Source organism: Drosophila sechellia, chromosome 3L (assembly GCF_004382195.2).
Source record: "Drosophila sechellia strain sech25 chromosome 3L, ASM438219v1, whole genome shotgun sequence".
Taxonomy (NCBI): domain Eukaryota; kingdom Metazoa; phylum Arthropoda; class Insecta; order Diptera; family Drosophilidae; genus Drosophila; species Drosophila sechellia.
Window position 1 is genome coordinate 17,601,778 of NC_045951.1, and position 19,331 is coordinate 17,621,108.

Genomic DNA, 19,331 nt, shown 5'->3' on the forward strand with positions numbered 1-19,331 from the left:
TCTATCTACATCGCTTACTTTCACCTGTCTATAACACGAAATCAGAGCAATCATCTGGCAATGGCGAAACAAATGCATATTTTTTCCAAGCGCCATGAGATGATGCCTCATGCCCCACAATTCCCTGTCTATTCGATGGCGGCCATATAGCGGAAGCTTCCGCAAACGTCAGTGGGGGAGACCTCCACAAAAATGTACGGAGATACAAACGCTAGGCGCCGAATAAACCGCTATATACAAACGAGCAAAGGCGATGACATTCGGTGTGCGTGTGTGGGCACTCGCGTGTGCATGGCAGCATTCAATAGCAGCGTAATCAACAAACAAAATGCAACCTCACGAGCTGCAACCATGTGGAATTCGACAGAGTGAATATGTTGAACAGCCTTTTTAAATAGAGAAATTTATTTTAATAAAATTATCTATGCAATGTTATGCTCTTTTTGGAATATTTTGCAATCACAGTGTTGTAGTTCATCGATTTCAAAATTCTTACTAGACATGATATTTAAAAAAATATGTTATTAATATTAATTAAAACTACGTTGTTAACCACAGTAAATTTAAATGAAAATCTACGTTACGGTTAAATATAAATTATACTGTGATCACAAATTTTCTTCAAGTGCAAGCCCACACACAGACAGCAATCAAAAACGCACACTAGAGCACGAGGCGGCAATGTATTGACCTTAACACTGAAAGACATCGCACACACTTGCATTGCAAAATAAGTACTTGAAATAGAATAAATCGAGCAAGAGAGCAGTGCAAATAAAAAGAGAGCGCCGAGAGAAAAAGAGCACGTGAGTGTATGTGGGTTCAAGTTCACCCACACCAAGGCGAGTCTAACAGGGCGTCTACAGTTGAGCAAGCAGCGCTCTGTTATCGGGCTGCAGATCCCCTGTTAGCTTCTCTGTTTTCTTGGGGTCTCTGCATTTCGGCGGAGTTGCCAGGGGGCGTTGGGTGGTGGGGCTGCGCTCTGTTTGCAGGGGGTGTGGCTCGCCTCTAATGAGGGTTGCAACTCCAGACGGAGTTTCATCCAAGTGGAATGAGTCAGACAGCCGGGGAATGGGTCCAAAAAGGAGCTTATTCAGCAGGAAGGATAAGTGCTTTCGAGTTCGTTTTTTTTAAATGGTCAATAAATTTAACCATCTAATTGAGGACTTAGTTACGCCTGATATCCGAGAGTTAAAGGTCATGCGACTCTTATACATGGTTTTATTAAATTTAAAATGATCACTTTTCTCTCTCATTTTTGTCGATTTTTGCATTGTGCTGTTTAGTTTAACAACCTGCTTCTATAGGCTATTTTAATTTACTTTTAACTTTTAGGCTTTCGATTGTATAAACTTTTAAATACTTCGCATACATTTCTTCAACTATTTCACATTTTATATTTTTACTTTTTGCTTCGTCTACTATTTAAACATTTTTTATGCTTTCATGAGTCACCTAATGCTCATACAAATGTACATTGTACGTACATATATGCTTAATATCATTCAGTTATGCGCAGTTAAGTGAATTTCGTTGAATGGTTCATGAGTTTAAACACAAGTTTGCTATCTAAAGAATATGTCCATATTCTGTTTCTTACACGCATTTCAAAAATCCTGTTTACAAAGATTTCCGTTACTTGAAATATTTTCAATGATGATTCAAATGAATGTTGACTTGCACACAAAAATATGTTACAACATATTTGTTTATATATATTTAATATTGTATTTAATATTGTCACAACCTAATATTTTAAACTTCACCAATTGTTTGCACTATTCTCATTGTGATTGAAAAGACTATCCTTGTGCTTCCCTTGTTAATTGTGATATTTATATAGCATCGAATTGGCACAGAAAGCTCACACAACACTGCCTTAATCCAATATCCACGTACAAAGAGTCCACTTATTCGGACACATCACGCAGATACTTTTTGTATCTGCATCCAGAAGATTGCTATTTGTCCCGATCGAATTCTGGTGCTAACAAACGAAAGTTAACAGCCGATTGGTAAGACGATTGCGCAGAAGAGGAAAAGCACGACAGAGGACGGAACGCGACGGTGACGGTGCGTTCCACATGACGTATTCAAAATGACTGAGACCAGACCGAGACTGGACTGCAAATTTTCGCAAAAGTGAAAAATTCTACTTTCAATATGAAAACGAACTGCGCTGTCGCCGTCGACGCCGACTGCGCTGCCTGGGCGGGAGTTGTGCAGCGGCAGCGCACTGTGGGTGTGGGTAAGGTAGGTCGTGGTATGGGAATGCACAGTGGCTACAGAGAGAGGAAAGGGAGAGCACCATCACCATTACAGAGAGTGATAGAGGGAAAGAGCAGAGCGGAAGGTCGACAGAGCCAGAACCTGCAGCGAATGCAGAGAACAAAGCGGAGCAGAGAAGTCAATGTACAAAGCAGATTGGGGGTGCAATGGACGCCGAACATGGAACTCAGGCGCGGACGTGTACGTCGCCACAGTGGATGCCCGCTAGAAGGAAATTAAAATTGTGCTAATTTTTCAGTTTAAAAAATCTGTAAAACTTAAACAAAAATCAAAAATATTACAGGACAAACGCAAGCTCTTCAGAGCCTTACGTAGAAAAAAAATTGTTTTTTGCTTTTGCCGGTTAGAATTCATCTCTAAATTAGAAAGCATTTTTAAGAAAATTGCCGATGCATATTATAAGGATGATTAACTTATGGAAAGGCCAAATATACTTTACTTCTATCTTTCAAAAATGTAAAAGCCGCATTACTAACCTATATTCAAATTATTAGGAACTCATTAAATTATGAATTACTAGTGATATGATAAATTCTGAAAATGAATCATTAACCAACTAAACAGCCCAAATTAATGATCTCGCCATTGCAACATTTCAAGTTGTCCTGTACCGCGCTTTCCAAGCTTATTTCCATGTTTCTGACGTGTACAGTACATATCGTGGTTCCCGCCTGGAGTGACTTGCCCCTTTTGCGTGCTTCTTTTGGGGTGGCAAAGTTTTGGCATTCCGGGAGTTGTCGTAGCACAGAAATTAAAAATAATTGCAAAAAGGCGGCGAGTGGGTGGATTTCTCGGGTTGTCTGATCCTGGTTCTCGGTCCCTGTCTGTCTGGAGTTGCAACCCCTCGGGCAACGAAATGAAAGCAAACTTCAGACTCTCGGACTTGGGGTGTGGAAAGCGAGTGGGAATCAAAGGGCCGTGAGGCAGAAAAGGCGAGAAAGGAGTAAGAGGACAAGCGGTTTCCTAGACACTCGATGGGCTCGATGGGATGTTTGGTAAGGTCGGTCCCAAGCAGAGATACTTCCTCCACGAGCTTCGATTTTGGCCAGCATCGGGGGTTGGACTCTAATGGAGCTGGCTTCCATTGTCTTTCACGCTGTGGGATAAGTTTTAAGGGAACAACATCTTGTAACCTTGATTTTCTTATTTGCCATTGTTGTTGACAAGACGGGATTAACTTTCAAGAACTTATCATCACTGTTCCGGACAGCATTTCATACCCCCCGTCACTACACTATTATAATTTTTAATAGAAACTCTGAAATTGCATATTTACTATTTTATTTTATGGAATACCGGGGCTTATTATCTTAAGTTTTAAGTTCAGTTTTTTAAATTTTAATGTCTGGAGAAATAACTTATAGCTAATCTAATTTAACCTTGCTAATAACCTTTGTCAATTGAGGTTCAGTCTTCTGGGGCATTTTGGAACCGAATCTGTCCCCTTGAGGACCTCCAAATGCAACGAGGGCGTTGCATTGAGACACTGGCCGTGGCAGCCCTAATATAATAGTGGCCAAATACCATGGTCAATGACAGCGTCGTGAAATTTGCAACTGGCGACACGTGGCAGGGGCAACCAGACACCACCCTTGGCCCTTTTAAGAGGATGCCCCCGTGTCAACCCAATCTGATTCCAGCTAAAAACGTTTCTCTCTCTGCAGAGAGCGGATGTGCAAAAGCGCATGTTTGGGAGCTGCAACGATGCACTTGCCACACGGCTGCACGAAGGTTAAAAGAGTTTTCAGGGGCACTACGAGACTTACTACTGCTCCACCGGGCGAGGAACAAGGCCCAAGGACCAAGGGCAAGGACACGCAGGCATGCGCATTTCCGCATCCGAAGTCGGGTCCTTGGCTCTGGTTCGGTTTCGTATTCGGATCCTTGGCTAGAAGTGCCTCATTGCCAAGGTCCCAGGCGTGGGGAAGGCAGTGATGCCCACTATAGACTGATAAAAGTTCCTGTATTACCTTATGATGCGAGTCTGAACCAAACTAAACCAAACACTTATATAATTAAACAACTAGTTCAAATTGCTTAATATTAGCTATTAAAATTGTGTGATAGACAGGCCTTTTATATGTTTATAAGTTAGATTTTTTCCATCCAACGCTTAAATATTTAAATTTTTTAAGTGAATTGCTTATTTATCCCTCATTTTATAAAAGTATCAGACATTCTTACATTTTACTGTACAGTTCGATGATGCAGGCGTCAAACTCCTGCAAATGACATGGGTGAAAACAAATATATAGGGGGAGGTACGGGGGAGGAGCAGATTAATTTCAGGGCTGCACACTGCAGTTCTTTTGCATTTCCTTGACAAATTGTGAACTGAATGCAACCGATGCAGTGCAAGGATATATGGCACACACGTGTCTCCAACACTCACGCGGTCGCTAAAATTCGACATTGCAACGATGGTCATTAAAAGGTCAGCACAAACAAGTCCTTGTCCAGATCCGAACTAAAATGTTGAAATGTTTGGCACGCTTTAATGTTATCGAGATATTATTTCAAAATATGTAAATTGAACTTTTATTTAAAATAATTGATACATCTTTTATATGAGGATTCAATTTTTAAAGCAACTCACAAAGAATAACTACTGTAGCTACTGTTCTTGAATAATAATTATTGGGAATAATAATCATTATATGTAATGAGGTTCATATCAATATTAAAGGTTTATATTATACATTTTCTAGCAGACACATTCTGTAATAAAAAGTAGTACGCAAATAAACATACAAAAACATTGTCTACACCAATTGGAAAACTGTTGACCAGAGCGAATAAAACGAATTTACCGAATTTACTTAGCCCCAAACTAAACAAAATTCAATATCGGGCCTAAGCCAATTATTGGGTCAATGTGCGTGCATTGAACTGATTCGGCCAAGTCAAAGCGTAAAGTGGCCAAATGTGTGCTATAAGTCACTCGCCTCCAGAGGGTTCATTGAGACTAATTTTCATGGGGACCCGCAGAGCAGGAGACAAGGAGCTCCGGAGTTTTTATGGCAGAGGAGCAGGCGTGTCGGGTCGGTGACTCAGTGGCAATATTTGGGTTTAGCAAAAGTTTATCCCCTTGTCACCCTCATGTTGAAAATATGGGAATTTTCGGCATTGTAGCTACACAAAAATACCTACAACGATGCTAATCGATAATCTAAGGATTTTTGTTTAAAATATTCAATTTATTAATATTTGTACAGTCTTCCACCTTTTGAAAGTATATTTAAATAATGGTTATTATGCTTGAAGATAACAAGTTTAGATTGTTCACCTGTTCGAAACAAAATGCTCCTATTGCTGCGTATCCCATTGTATTATTCCAACCTGCAGTCAGCGAAGGTGAATCATTGTTCCAAAAACTCCCACTTTGTGCTCCTAGCGCCCAACCACCTGATGAGTAAGCCACGGAATTTGCGGCCAATGTTGTTGAACTTCCTCGGGAACCGTGTCCATTGCACCTGACACGCACTCCTGGATGGAAAGGACAAGATTGAAATGGATGGGTATGGCGCGCAAGTTCAGAGGCGCAAGTTCAAAGTTCACGTGGGGCTTGGATTTGTCGGGCATTAGTCATATTGTTTAAATTGTTCCATGTGCACGCTTTGCTTTAAATATTTGATGATATCTCTTATTGAATGTTTTATATATTTAAAGCGTCGTATATATACTCACATTGATATACTTATCCAAAATTATAAAAAACAACATCAAATTTGCATTTTTGGAAAATAAATATATATTTTTGTAATATATTAACATTATCTTCAGCTTAATGTTGATCATTTTAGGCCAATCTATTAGTAACATATAACATATGGCCATGGAGTCCGAGTTGATATTTAAAATGCAAAATCATACAAATAATCTAAATCTATCAATTCGGGATTTGAGGTCCATGGAATCTAAAAAAGAAAATAAATAATGCTTCCCACTATTTCTTATTTATTTCCACTTACTAATCGGCGAATCCATTCTGACTTTATGCGAGCGTAAATAATAAGTTGAAAAGGTTCCTCCTTCTCGACCCCGTTATCCTTGAGAACTTCAACAATGGACGACACAAAAGCTTGGTAAATTTTAATAGCCTTCATTGGTGTATAGAATGCACGTAACTTTGGACATGATCGAAGAACTTGGAGAAAGTTGTCACCATCGAATGGAGGCGGATTGCAATTTTCATTCAGCTTTTCAATATTCACTCCGTTTTGCAGAATAAACCGAAACAGAAGGCCTTCAATGTGGCAGTTGGAGTTTATCATGTCTAAAGTCTTTAGCTTCGGACAATGGGGCAATTCCGTAAAAATTTCACAGTTGTTAATTTTTAGATCCTCCAGCTCTGGCCAAATCAAAGAATGCGGCTGTTCTGAGGGCATTATTGTTACTTTGCGTAATGTCAAGGAGCGGAGATTCGAAAGTGGTGTACAAATCTCGAGAAGATTTAAAGGTGAATAGGGATTGAAGCTTTTAATATAATCGATCCCTAATTCCTCCAAAGCAATCAAGTTTTGAATCTGGCAGACTAAAAAAATTCGATGTATCGGTTATGCAAAAAATTATTGAAAATATTGATTATACTTTTGTATTTAAATTGGGCTATCACTAATATATTCAACTTACCATCTTCGGTAATATTACCCCTCAATGCTAATTGTGTCACATTGGTCATTTCTGCGAGCGAATCGAAAATCTTTTTCGAATTTTTTTTTGTGAATATAGTAAGTTCAACTGATACCAATAGTTTACTCATTTTCAACAAAAGAGACCGCACGCTGTCACAATTTTTGTCGTACACGTCAATTCTCGCCGACTTCAAATTGGGACAATGCTGCTCAATCGACTCAACCAGTATATCACTCCATGGGGTGTTCCAAATTTGTCTGCTGGAAAATTCCTCAACAGTCGATCCACATAGGCTCACAAGAACCACCCACAATTCTTGAGTTACTCCAAAGAAGGGTCTGAGCTTCTTAAAGGCACTTCGACTGTGATAGGCAAACGCTTTGCCCAGCTTTTCATGCACCTGTGCCAGTTGCAGTTTATCTACAATACTCTGCAGTTCCTCGAATATGAGATCGAGGACTTCGATCGGCAAATCGGATATAGTCCGCTCGTTCTCCATCGCAAAGCTTTTCGCCCGAGAGCGAAATGCGAACTGAAAACTACAGCAAGAGCATCAGCTAGCTAAAAATCCAATTGAGAGGGAGAGCGAAAAGTTAAATGAGAGAAACCGAATCCGGGAACGCATTCCACTCTCCAGCTCTCAGTTTAGTGACATTACAACATAATGTTGTGAAATTATTTGTAAATATTGTAAGTTTAATGTATTTTAAATAAATTTATACATTTTTTAGCGATATTAGATATTTGCAATTGTTATTATTCAGTTCGAATTCGTTACAATTTAAAAAATAAAAAGCAACTACTTTCTAAGTTTTACAAATTGTACAATCGTTCTATACAGGTTAAATAATAATTAAAATAGATTTATAATTAATTGTTTTGAGTTTTCTGATATACCATTGGCCAGTCCTTAAAACTTGTACAGGTAAAGCGTATGAATCACTTCAGGATTAGAAGTCCGTTGTAACTGAAAGACGAAAATTAACAACGAAAAGTGTATGCAAAGTAAACATATGGTAGATTCCACTCACAAATCGTCGAAACCATCTAAGCTTGTCCCGGCAGTACAATATCAGTTCGAAGGGTTCCTTTCGCGTTGATGCGGTCTCCTTGAGAATATCCACTACGGATGTAACAAAAGCTTGGTAGATCTTGATACCACCCATTTGAGTGGACAACACTCGCAATTTTGGACAGCTGCGAATAACTTGAAGGAAACTCTGCCCATCAAATGGTGCCGGTTCACAGCTTTCATCGATTTCCTCGATATTATTGCCGTTTTTCAAAATAAAACTGCATACGTATCCTTTGATTCTACATTTGCAGAATTTGATATATAAGCTTTTCAGCTTGGGACAATCGGGTATCACTGTGGAGATTTCGCAATTCTGCATTTTCAAATCTTTTAAATTTGGCCATATCATGGGATGGAAGCTGTCTGGTTGAGATATAGATATATTGCTCACAGTCAAACGCCGGAGATTTGTCATATTTCCGCAAATTTGAAGCAGATTAACTGCTCTGCATCTGTATCCTCTACCTTGATAGATGAGTTGCAGCTCCTCCAGATCAACCAGTTTGCACAGCTGATTAACTGAAAAATGTGGACAACAAAATAACAAGTTTACTATTTCATACCCAATACGAGAGAGGCAAACATATGCAAGTACTAAGTAAATAAGTTTGCAAACGAAAGAAAACATTATAATTTGCAATGTTGAATTATCCGAACGGGAGTCAAAACAAAAGGAAGACAGACAGAAATCTGATAATCGTCAAACGGAAAAAAATTTACCGTTTGATATTGGCCGAGTCTGAATATAAACAGCCGCTTATCGTATTATATTTACTTCGATACTCTTTTAACTATACTCTTTAACCCATTAACGCCGGAATGAAATGAGAATATAACACTATTGGAAATTCGATTTATTTTCTTAAATGACTTACCTCCCCAATCTATGTATCCTTCATACAAGAATTTTTTCAAGTGTTTCAGCTCGGCCACGGCATTAAGAATCCTCGGCGATTGGCAACTATCGTTGAGCTTCAGTTCGACCGATATTAAAGAGTTCGCCAAGTTCAACAGAAAAAACTGAAGACTGTGACTATTCCTTAATGAAGCACTGATGTTCACCGTCTCCAGGTTGGGACAGTACTTCGCAATCGATTTGGCCAACACATCGCTCCAGGTGTCCGATCCACAGGTAAATTCCACAATAGAAGGGCCACAGTTCGCCAGCAGAACTCGATAAAGTCGAACGGGAAAATGTATTTTTGGTGAGAACTTCTTGAAATCACTGCGGCTGTGGTAGGAAAACGCTTTTCCCAGATAATCATCAACCTGCGCCAGTCGAAGTTTGTCCCTTAGATTTCGTAAGTTACTAAATATGATATCGAGCACTTCGAGTGGTAAATCGGTTATAGTCCGTTGATTGCTCATTGCAGGTACCCATACCCTCGAGAGCGAAGGCCAAACGCAAGACTAATGCAAAACTGATAGGGATGGGAATTTTAGCGACCTCCAATTGAGAGAGGAGAACTAACCGTAAATTCCCGCAAGCTGTGATACATTTGGAAGGTTGTATCTACCGACTTTAAGCATTTCAACTTTTTCACCGATATAAAAATAATAGTTCATTTCTGTAGAATTCACAAAAATATGAATATGCAAATATAAAGAAAACTAAATAATACATTTTATTTTTTTATTTAATTTAATATATCTTTTCTTACCTAAACACTATTTTGCAGTAAACAACTTAAATTAATTTATAATTTATAATCTTTAGATTTGATATTTTTTATATATATATTTTTATAAAATCATAACATATTTTTTATACATAAAATAAAATCACTATTGGATTTTATTATTATTGTTATATTATTTTTTCCTTATTCTTCAGCTAAATAAAGACTTATCAATTCAGCATTTGGTGTCCGACGGAGCTAAAGGTTCAAATGAGCCAACATTTAAGACATCATAACTTATTGCACTTACCAATCTTCGAAACCATTTCCACTTAATTCGTCTACACACAACCAGTTCAAATGGGTTCTCCGGCGTCACGTCATTTTCCCTCAAAATGTCCACAATAGTAGACACATAGGCCGCATAGAGTTTAATATATTCCAGAGGAGTGTAAAGATATCGTAAATTGGGGCAGCCTCGAAGCAGTTGGAGAAAACCGTTGGCATCGATCGGTGGATGACATCTTTCATATAAAGTTGTTAGAGTTCTTCCATTTTTAAGAATAAATTTTAAAATGTAGCCTTCGTTGGATTTTCGGAGGTAATGAGTATCCAAAACTTTTAGATTAGGACAGTCTGGTATCTCGGGTGTTAACGCGCATATAATAAGTTTTAAGGTCTCCAGATCGGCCCATATTTTTGAATGGGGCTCTTCACATGACATTATATGAACATTATTTATAGTCAATTCTCGCAGTTTGTTTAGTGACGAACAGATTCTCAGTATGTTGACATCAGGCTTTTCTAGATAATAATGGTGTTCGATGTTCAGCTTCTCCAGGGCGACCAATTTCTGAATTTCGTAAACTGAATGAAACGCTTTTAGAAATCAAACACGAACTAGATTACAAGAAAAAACATGAAATGGTTTCTTTTCCGATGCTTTATACCCTACAGAAGGTAATTTTAAATACAGTTATATTGTGCTATTAAAACTTACCGTTCTCGTCAATGTATCCTTTTACAGAAAGTTCCTTTAATTGCGTCATTTCACCAACAACTTTTAATATTTCTAATGGAAATTGCTCACGTTGTTCCAATGAAACTGATAATAATATTTTCTTTGTTTTTTCCAAAAAGGTAAATATTTGGTCACTGTCCGATCTATATAAAACTGCTTTAAACGATTTCAGATTGGTACAGTATTTGGTAACCGCTTCGATTAGAATATCGTTCCAGAAGTCACAACTTCTATCGAAAACTAATTCCTCAGTTGTGTGCCCACATTCTTGTATTATCAACAAAAACGATTCATCTGAAAACCACCTTGTTACCTTAAGCGTCCTAAATTCATTTTTGCTGTGATAGCCAAAAGCTTTTGTGAGCTTTTTGTGGACCTTAGCCAGCTCCACTTTGTAATTCATATAAATAAGATGCTTAAATATCAGATCGAGGACTTCGATCGGCAAATCGGTTATACTCCGCGGGTTATCCATCACAAGCTTTTTCGTCGAGAGCGAAATGCGAACTGAGGCATTTGGCAAACTGCATTTACTAAAGAGAGAGATGCATTCGCGAACGAAGAGACAAGCACAAGAATAGCTTTTGTACTTTCTGATTAGAGTTCACTGACATTACTATTACTGCTTATACATACGTACAAATTATGGGATATCCACTTTGCAGCACGGTTAAACGAATTATATAAAATATTATTTAATATCAGGTCTAAAACAAGTTTTTTTTTCAAGAGAAATGCATTTTCGTGGAAGAAAAGCTTTTGATTGGAGCTCGATAAAAGCTATGTATAATAAATAAATATAATCAACGAGTAATAATTATGCTTTGTTTTATTTTAAACTATCAAGTACCCTCGTACAAATCAATTAACTCAGCATTGGGAGACCGACGGTGCTGCAAATATTCATTGGTTTAAACCTCATAACTTATTGCTTTCTTGCACTTACTAGTCGTCGAAACCACTTCCATTTTATCCGCCTACATATAATTAGTTCTAATGGGTTCTCCGGCGTAACTCCATTTTCCTTTAAAATTTCCAAAATAGAACACACAAACCCCGCGTGGAGTTTTATGAATTCCATTGTAGTGCGTAGACGCCGCAATTTGGGGCAGCCGCGAAGCAGGTCGAGAAAACCATTGCCATTGATTGGCGGAACGGATCTTTCGCGCAGTTCTGTCAGATTTTTTCCATTCTTAAGAATAAATTTCAAAACATAGCCTTCGATGGCACATTTTGGGTAATGCATATCCAAATATTTGAGGTTTGGGCAGTCTGGCAATTCGATGGAGAATTCGCAATACTCCAAGTGCAAAAATTCCAAGCTGGACCAAAATGTAGAATAAGGCTCATCATAAGGCAATATTTTAACTTCAACCACAGTTAAATTGCGCAGCTTCTTCAGTGATGCACAAATTGGTAGTAAGTCCACAGGAGGCGTACTGAAAGGTTTAATATCTGTGATGCTTAACTTCTCCAGGGCAACCAATTTATCTAAGTGGCGAACTGAGAACAAGGCCCCAGTTAAAGATAATTATTAATAAATTTATGAAGCTCACCATTTTCGTCTACGTATCCCCTGAAGGAAAATTCCTTTAGTTGCGTTATTCCACTCACCGCGATCAGGATGGTAGCCGGAAAGTAACTTTGTTGGTTTATTTTAACCGATGTCAGAGAGCTTTTCATATTTTCTAAGAAAGACGGAATGTTTTTCCGATCAGACAAATAGAACTGAACGGATTTTAAATTGGGACAATGTTTCTCAACCACCTTGAGTAAAAGACTCTTCCCATTTCTACCACATACACCGTAGACAAATTCTTCAATCCTGGGTCCACATTCCCGTATTAAAAAGTTCCAGGAATCAAGTGTTAGCCGTCCGTCGAGCGTAAGTTTCCTGAATTTTTTGCGGCTGTGAAAGGAGAAAGCTTTTGCAAGCTTTTCGTGCGCCAAAGCTAAGTTAACTTTATATTGTAAACTATCAAGTTTTTCAAATATCAGATCGAGGATTTCGAATGGCACATCGTATATTCTCCGTTGGAAATCCATTACGAGCTTCTGGCATCAGAGCGAAAAGCGAACTGAGAACTGTGTCACAGCTCTCTGAGAAAAGAGCAGAGTGGAACTGTAAAATCGAAGAGAGAAAAAGAGAGAAGAGAGAATCTTTTGCAGTCTTTTCACGTGCAATACAATAGCTTGTCCTAAAAGGATTAATTATGATAATGATGTTGCACTTATCATATCTTATTTATTGTTAAAGCTAATGTTTGTATAAATATGCAGAGCAAGCTGATGCAAACAAAACTTTTTTCTTGAAATACAACGCTATTGAGCATGAGAGTAAATATACAAGAGATTGTCCCACTCTGGGTTCACTGCTTTATTATGGGCTCCAATTACAATATTGCATCTAGAAATAAAATATATAATAGATCAATAACTGAAGTAATTAATTTAATCCACAAATTATCTTTAATAATGATTTATTGTAAGTTAATTTTATGACTTCTTAATTATTCAAAGTCGAAATTTTGATCCGATCACCCCCAATTCGTTATTACTAACAGCAGATATACAATAGTAATAGAAATATAGTAGTAATATAGTAACTATAGTGGCACGTATTTTATATATATCTACATGTTGAGGTCAGTTTGATATAACAATTAAATGTCTCCACTTAAATTCTCATTGAAAGGCAAGTCCCACTGCGGTTACCCTCAAAGCTGCCTGCACCTCATGAGCACTTGCTTGGGCAAAAACATCAAGCTTATTCTGCAAATCGGTATAGATTACACTAATTATAATGTCGTAATGCACCAACCCTTGGTGACAACCCTACTCTCAACCCCCCTTCTTCACCCAAAACTTTCGATAACATGTACTGTTGCAACAGTCAAGCAAGTTTACAAGGGGCGCAATGAAAAAGTAAAGCAGTTTTTATTCTATTTATTATTATAGCAGTTACTTGTAGAGTAAAAGAGTAAAGGAGAAAAAGGAGTAAAAGGAAGCGTCTATATATATAGATATAGAGTATATATATTCTTGATCAGCAAACATATCTCATTTTATTCCCCAATACCGATATGCCAGAACAATGATGAAATTTCGCGTTCACATTCACTCTAGCTGAGTAACGGCTATCTTATAGTCGGAGAACTTGACTATAGCATTTTCCTTGCTTTATTAATTGAAGTGGTTATGCTTAAAATTATCGATTTCGCATTTTTTTTATTATTGTTTTCTTTTTTTAGCAGTGTAGGGCTATGGCTGACACTTTTGATGCCAGTTGCGTGATAAGAGGCTACCAGATGAGCTGCTGACGCAATGCAGTGCAGCATGGAGGTCAATAAACCATCCAAAGAATGAGGGAACGGCGTAAAAATTCATGAGAAAAAGGGTTGCAAGCTTTTACTGGGGATAGTACTTACTTTTTTTTAGCTGTAAGTAAACTAAGCATTTTTAAATACCGTTGTATGATTAAAACATATTTATTGAATTATATGTAAAAAGATAAATGTTTTTTAAAATTTTATTAATAAGATAAATGTTAAATACGTAAAATAAATAAAAGACCTACATATATTCAATCTGAAATGATAAACAATTCTTAATAATCCAACAGACTGGTGACTTAAATTAGATTAAACATTCTAAAGTTTATTTTTATTGAAGAGAAGATCCTTTAAACAATATTCTCCAAATGAATTGTGAACAAAACAAAGAGGAGCCGCTCACTTGCCAATGGGAAGTTCCGCAGACTGGTTCTGCATGATAATTTTTCATTTGAGAGCGAAGCCAACCGAACCACCCACCTTTATTATTTTAGGAATTGCAGTAAGTAATAGGGGATGTTGTATGCATATTTGCCACTGGCAACTGTGACTCACCTCACCTACTTTCCACTGTGGAAATGGAGTGGAAGTGCGAGATGGGCTGACTGAAGTGTCTTTTGCCACTTGCAACTTTCTCCATTTCTCCGGTATTAGCGCACACTCTCCCTCCAGAACTTTCCCTGTGGCGAAGTCGGGCTGAAGAAAACTTGCCCAGCAGGTTCTTGGATAATCTGTCTAACAAATATTGCGAGCCCAGGTGAATGCAACTAGTTTTTCCAGCACTGGGGAAAAACTCGCAATGGCAATGACCCAACGGAGTTAGCCTTGAATCTGCGGCAAGTGGAAAACCAGTTAATGGCATAGGAAGACTAACTAGAAGTTTTCCACCAACTAAAGCTAAAAGAATGCTGCAAATATTTTGTGCAATGCAATAATGCAATATATTCAAAAAAAATATATATTTTGTAAATATAAGTGGTAAGAAAATAGTATTGGTAAACTTTAAAAAAAATGCGATTTTTTTAAAATACATCTTGGTTTGTAACCTGCTTTCTTGCTGCCTTGAATTCAAATTCGGAAATGCAATATAAGTGTGTAGCTTTCAGTAACGCAGCTCCGTTTTTGAGATCATAAATAAAACTAACTTGTACGGGTTAAAATTGGCTGAGCTTGTTTTCGACGATATTAACCATGTCCTGGGTCAATTCCCAAGTAGTTGATGCCAGACCAGCTTGGAAATCAGTATTAAACTATGCAATCTCTGGTTAACATCTTTATGAGGCCCTTGTCTCGACGCAATGACGCCAAATGAGCTGTCGTCACCGAAACACCACCACCCACTGCTAAAAGCTCCGGCGCATTGATAAGACAACTTTTACTTTAGTGAGTGGTGAGCAGCAGAATTTTCTAGTTTTCACTTGTCACACAGAAGAGACGGGAGTGCGAGTTGCAGTTTTTTATTTTATTTTTCTTTTTGTTTCTGGGTGCGGCACTTTCTAATACCCAAGCTGGGGCAGAACAAGCCGTTCAAATGAGTCAAAAGCGCGAAAAGGACCGAGAAGGAAGCAGGAGCGAAGTGCAGCAGGAGCCGAGAAGCGAGACTCCTGGGAAAACCTAGTGGTATGGGTAGGTCAACCACCAGACATTGAACCCAGCACTCACACACACAGTTGCGCACTCCAACTTCCGTTGAGAGCCAAGAGAGAAACAGAAAGAGCGATGGGCGTAGGGCGATGGGGGATCGCAGGCGTTGGAAGGCACACACGCGAAAAGCGTGCAGCACGTGAATGGAGCACAATGCCCAACAGAGACAGAGAGTTAAGAGAGAGAGAGAGAGAGAGACAGACGGCGAAATAGCAGTGCACTGTCTGCCATGGCGGGCGAAAGAGAACACAACATTGGCACCATGCAGACCGATTCTCGGAATACCCTAAAAACAATTGAAAGGTATAAAATCTTAGTTTTTTAAGTGTTTATTGAAGACAGATAGGTTGGCCTACTTGTATATTGTCAATGCAAGCATTGGACAACGTTCTTTAATAAAATAATTTTATTTGATTTAATTCAAAACCTTTTTAGGGACTCATAAATTCGAAAAATGATGTTTTTGTATAGATTTAATTATATCCTATTTAGCATGAATATAAAATATACAGATCGGCCAAACTGAAACACTTTTTATAAGTGTATACAAAGAACTGGGGGAACTGAATAACGTCGGTCGTTGCCTAACGTCATCGTCGCATTTCGCAATTCGCATTGTGCGCTAGTTTAGTGGGTTGAGTGACACAGACACAGTTTGCGGCCAGAGCGAGACGAATGTCTGTGCGAAAGGGAGGACATACTCGTAGGTATTGGAGAAGTTGGAACGAACAAGTTTTCAGTTGCGGAGTTGGAGGCACTGTTGCGATTTTGTAATCGTAAGCCAAGTGTCGTTACAGCGCTGCCACACTGTTCCAATTCTAGCACAAAACCACTATATTTCCAAAGAATATATTATAACATTAAAAATAAAATCCAGATCTTAAGTTAGCAAATAGTTGTGGTGATCGAATAATTGGTGCAAAGTATGCTACGTTTTTTGTATTAGATAGCATGAGATCGGATAAGGAATTCCTTTGGTTAGTTTAAGTTTAATCTTCAATTTACACAAGAGTGTACATTTTCATTATTAAGTAATCTTATCAGAGATATAGATAAATCCCTTATACATAAATCCCCTTTATTATTTATTATAAGGATAATCGGATTCAACATCTGGCAACTTCCTTACCCATGCCTTATCAAAAAGCTGACGAAAGGGGAAGACTGGCGAAAAGCGTGCACATAGAAAACAAAAAAGCCAAACGAAAAAGAAAAACCCCCAAACAAGCACTGCAGTTCTCCAGATCCCTTTCTCTCTCTTTTTCCCATTTCCATAGCTGTCTCAATTTCCAGAACCGAGCTCCCAACTCCCCGTTCGAGTTTTATGTAGTATGTTTTCTGGATGTGGAGTATACCACTAGGATGGATGGATAGCACACACAGATACTGGGCTTTTCCTGTCTGTGTGAGCGTGTGCCTCAGTGTGAGTGCGCTTCTGTGCGAGTGTGCGTGTGAGACGAAGCGAATCGAGTCGAGAGTAGAGTAGGACAAAAGGGAGACACAATTTTGGTAGCAATGACCTTCACCGCGTTGTTCAAGTTGTCGTGGTTGTTGTTGCTGTCGCTGCTCCATGCACACACACTTTTACACATATGGATATATATGTATATGTGTGCTCACACAGACAGGAAAAGCAGCTGCAGATACAGAGAGCGATAGAGAGAGGAAGGCACAACGAATGATGCATGAGTGCAGATGGTTGCGGATTGTTTTGCTTGTTAGAAAAGGGGGCGGTGGTGGCGGCAGCTTCGTGCCCTAGCCGCTAGGTGACGCGTTCGCTTATGCACCCCCAGCCCCTAAAAGCACATAAAAAAACGTTATTAGTTTTAAAGATATATAAACATTGCATAAGATTATAACTTTAGGTTATATATGGATCCCAACTACAGGCGAATGTAACAAATCCATTGACTTAAGAGCAAATATATCATATCATTAGACTGAACAGAACTGAAATTATTGATTGAAATATATATTTTCTAATATTAATCTGAAAGCATAAATACAAAGTTTAAACTTAATAAATGTGTGTACCTACATAAATTTATGTATTATGTATTAAATTAAATGTATTAAATTTATGTATTATTTTATTATGATAAATAAATGAATAAGGGATAGAGTAATTCATTTTTTAAGCTCTCGAACTAACTAGCATATTTTCTCAGTGCACCCACTAGCCTCACAATCCGATCTGCCGCTTTTCCTGCTCGCTTTCCACTGCACAAATTAAACGTACAAAGATAAAAGTGCTTTTGTGCTGCCATTGAAAATGGAGTTGTGTTTGGAAAAAGGCGACTCGTGGGCTGATGGGAGGATCGGCGTCTGGGGGGTGAAGGTGGTGAACCTAGCGTAAACTTGACACTGACGTCGAATGCACTCCACCCGCCCGCTCCATTTTTCCCACTCCTTTAGCCCCAGGGTGCGGCCCGTCGCTTTTTGTTTTCCTTCTCTTCTTTCAATCGAGTCTTGCCTCTTTTTTTCTGCAGTTTGTTATGTTTATTTTCATTTTTTTTTCGCTTTTTTTTGTGAAAATTGCTCAAGTGCGACGCAGACATGGGGGAAGGCAGGGGGGGCTTGGCACGGACTTCGTGGGCTGGCTGGGTGTTTAACTTTTGGTATCATTGACCTGGAGTTCTGGAGTTTCGCAGGCAGACAAAAAGAACACCCCTACACATTTCGTTGTGGGTGGAAAAATGGGGAAGGAGGGAGGGAGTTCACGTCGGACGGTTAGTCATTGTCGACGCCATTTTGGAAAATTTGTCGCAAGTGCATACAAGTGCATAAACACACAGACACATGGCCAAAAGGGATGTACATATATTTATGTAAACATACATATTTGCCGTTGAGCTTTGTATTTCCCCCACTTTACAATAGGTTAGTCTGTTATTGTTCTGTCTGTGAGGACTACAATTTGTCCGTGTGCGCTTGTTTATATATGTATCTCCGCATATATAGGAAAGTACAGAATATGTATGACAACAAGTTTTCGCTTTTCGTTGATTTTCATTTTAATTATGATGTCCCTTTTTCTTTTGATTGCAACTGATGAGTAGTTAAACTGTCACATGGTTTAGTTGGGGAAAAGCGCTGAACTGAAATCCTGGAGATGGGATTACTCGGTGACAAATTAAGGACCGTGTACATGATAAAAGAGTATTGTTTAAGTAGCCTTTTGGAGCTGGTGAAGATTATAAGAATTACAGAATGTTATACAACATGCATATAAACAAATACCCTCAAAAGACAAAATGTTAACATATGGATGTCTGACTTCAATTATGATGAGTGATTTATTAATATAATATATTCTATGATCTAATGATGTTTCAGTACTTTTCACTCAAACTACACAACTGACTTAAATTTAAAACATTTTATTTAAGTTTACTTTCAATAGAGATATAAAAGCTTAATTTTCTTTCCAATGTGAATTCATCGATTCTGGTTTCGTCGCCAAGATATCTACATTGCCTTTTCTGCGTAAAGCCCATTTAGTTCTTCAAAGAGCAATTGGAAAATTCCCAGTTCATTCGCAATTCACTCATTTGCAATTCAAACTTGTTTTCACAGTTACTGCTATCCGAGTGCAAATCTCAGCTGTCCATTATCGTTGGGCATCTGTCCTGCAATTCACCCCACTGGCACCTTGGCCAGCAGATATCTGATGAGTACACAGATGGGAAACCGGCAAATGGAGCACTCAATGGACT

At 38.4% G+C, this 19,331-nt stretch overlaps 4 protein-coding genes across 5 annotated transcripts; all 4 read right to left on the reverse strand.

Annotated features, from left to right (window-relative positions):
• Positions 1–6,016: 6,016 nt before the first annotated feature.
• LOC116801229 lies at positions 6,017–7,439 on the reverse strand. Its single transcript, XM_032719447.1, has 3 exons — positions 6,922–7,439; positions 6,261–6,823; positions 6,017–6,206 (listed from the first exon to the last, which is right to left on the reverse strand). Exons 1-3 carry the CDS (start codon positions 7,421–7,423, stop codon positions 6,144–6,146), a joined length of 1,128 nt encoding a protein of 375 aa, XP_032575338.1. The 5' UTR covers positions 7,424–7,439; the 3' UTR covers positions 6,017–6,143.
• A 328-nt stretch (positions 7,440–7,767) lies between these two features.
• Positions 7,768–9,382, reverse strand: LOC6618280. Its single transcript, XM_002042518.2, has 3 exons — positions 8,875–9,382; positions 7,956–8,518; positions 7,768–7,891 (listed from the first exon to the last, which is right to left on the reverse strand). The coding sequence occupies exons 1-3, from the start codon at positions 9,365–9,367 to the stop codon at positions 7,835–7,837; spliced, it is 1,113 nt and encodes a 370-aa protein (XP_002042554.1). The 5' UTR covers positions 9,368–9,382; the 3' UTR covers positions 7,768–7,834.
• Positions 9,383–9,794: 412 nt separating this feature from the next.
• Positions 9,795–11,271, reverse strand: LOC116801043. Of its 2 annotated transcripts, XM_032718414.1 has the most exons (3): positions 10,619–11,271; positions 9,929–10,485; positions 9,795–9,876 (listed from the first exon to the last, which is right to left on the reverse strand). In XM_032718414.1, the coding sequence occupies exons 1-3, from the start codon at positions 11,112–11,114 to the stop codon at positions 9,823–9,825; spliced, it is 1,107 nt and encodes a 368-aa protein (XP_032574305.1). In that variant the 5' UTR covers positions 11,115–11,271; the 3' UTR covers positions 9,795–9,822. The 2 variants fall into 2 exon arrangements, with proteins under 2 accessions (XP_032574305.1, XP_032574304.1); XM_032718413.1 differs by having other exon boundaries at positions 9,805–10,485; positions 10,619–11,270.
• A 191-nt stretch (positions 11,272–11,462) lies between these two features.
• Positions 11,463–12,691, reverse strand: LOC116801105. Its single transcript, XM_032718754.1, has 3 exons — positions 12,196–12,691; positions 11,586–12,142; positions 11,463–11,532 (listed from the first exon to the last, which is right to left on the reverse strand). Exons 1-3 carry the CDS (start codon positions 12,683–12,685, stop codon positions 11,482–11,484), a joined length of 1,098 nt encoding a protein of 365 aa, XP_032574645.1. The 5' UTR covers positions 12,686–12,691; the 3' UTR covers positions 11,463–11,481.
• Positions 12,692–19,331: the final 6,640 nt, after the last annotated feature.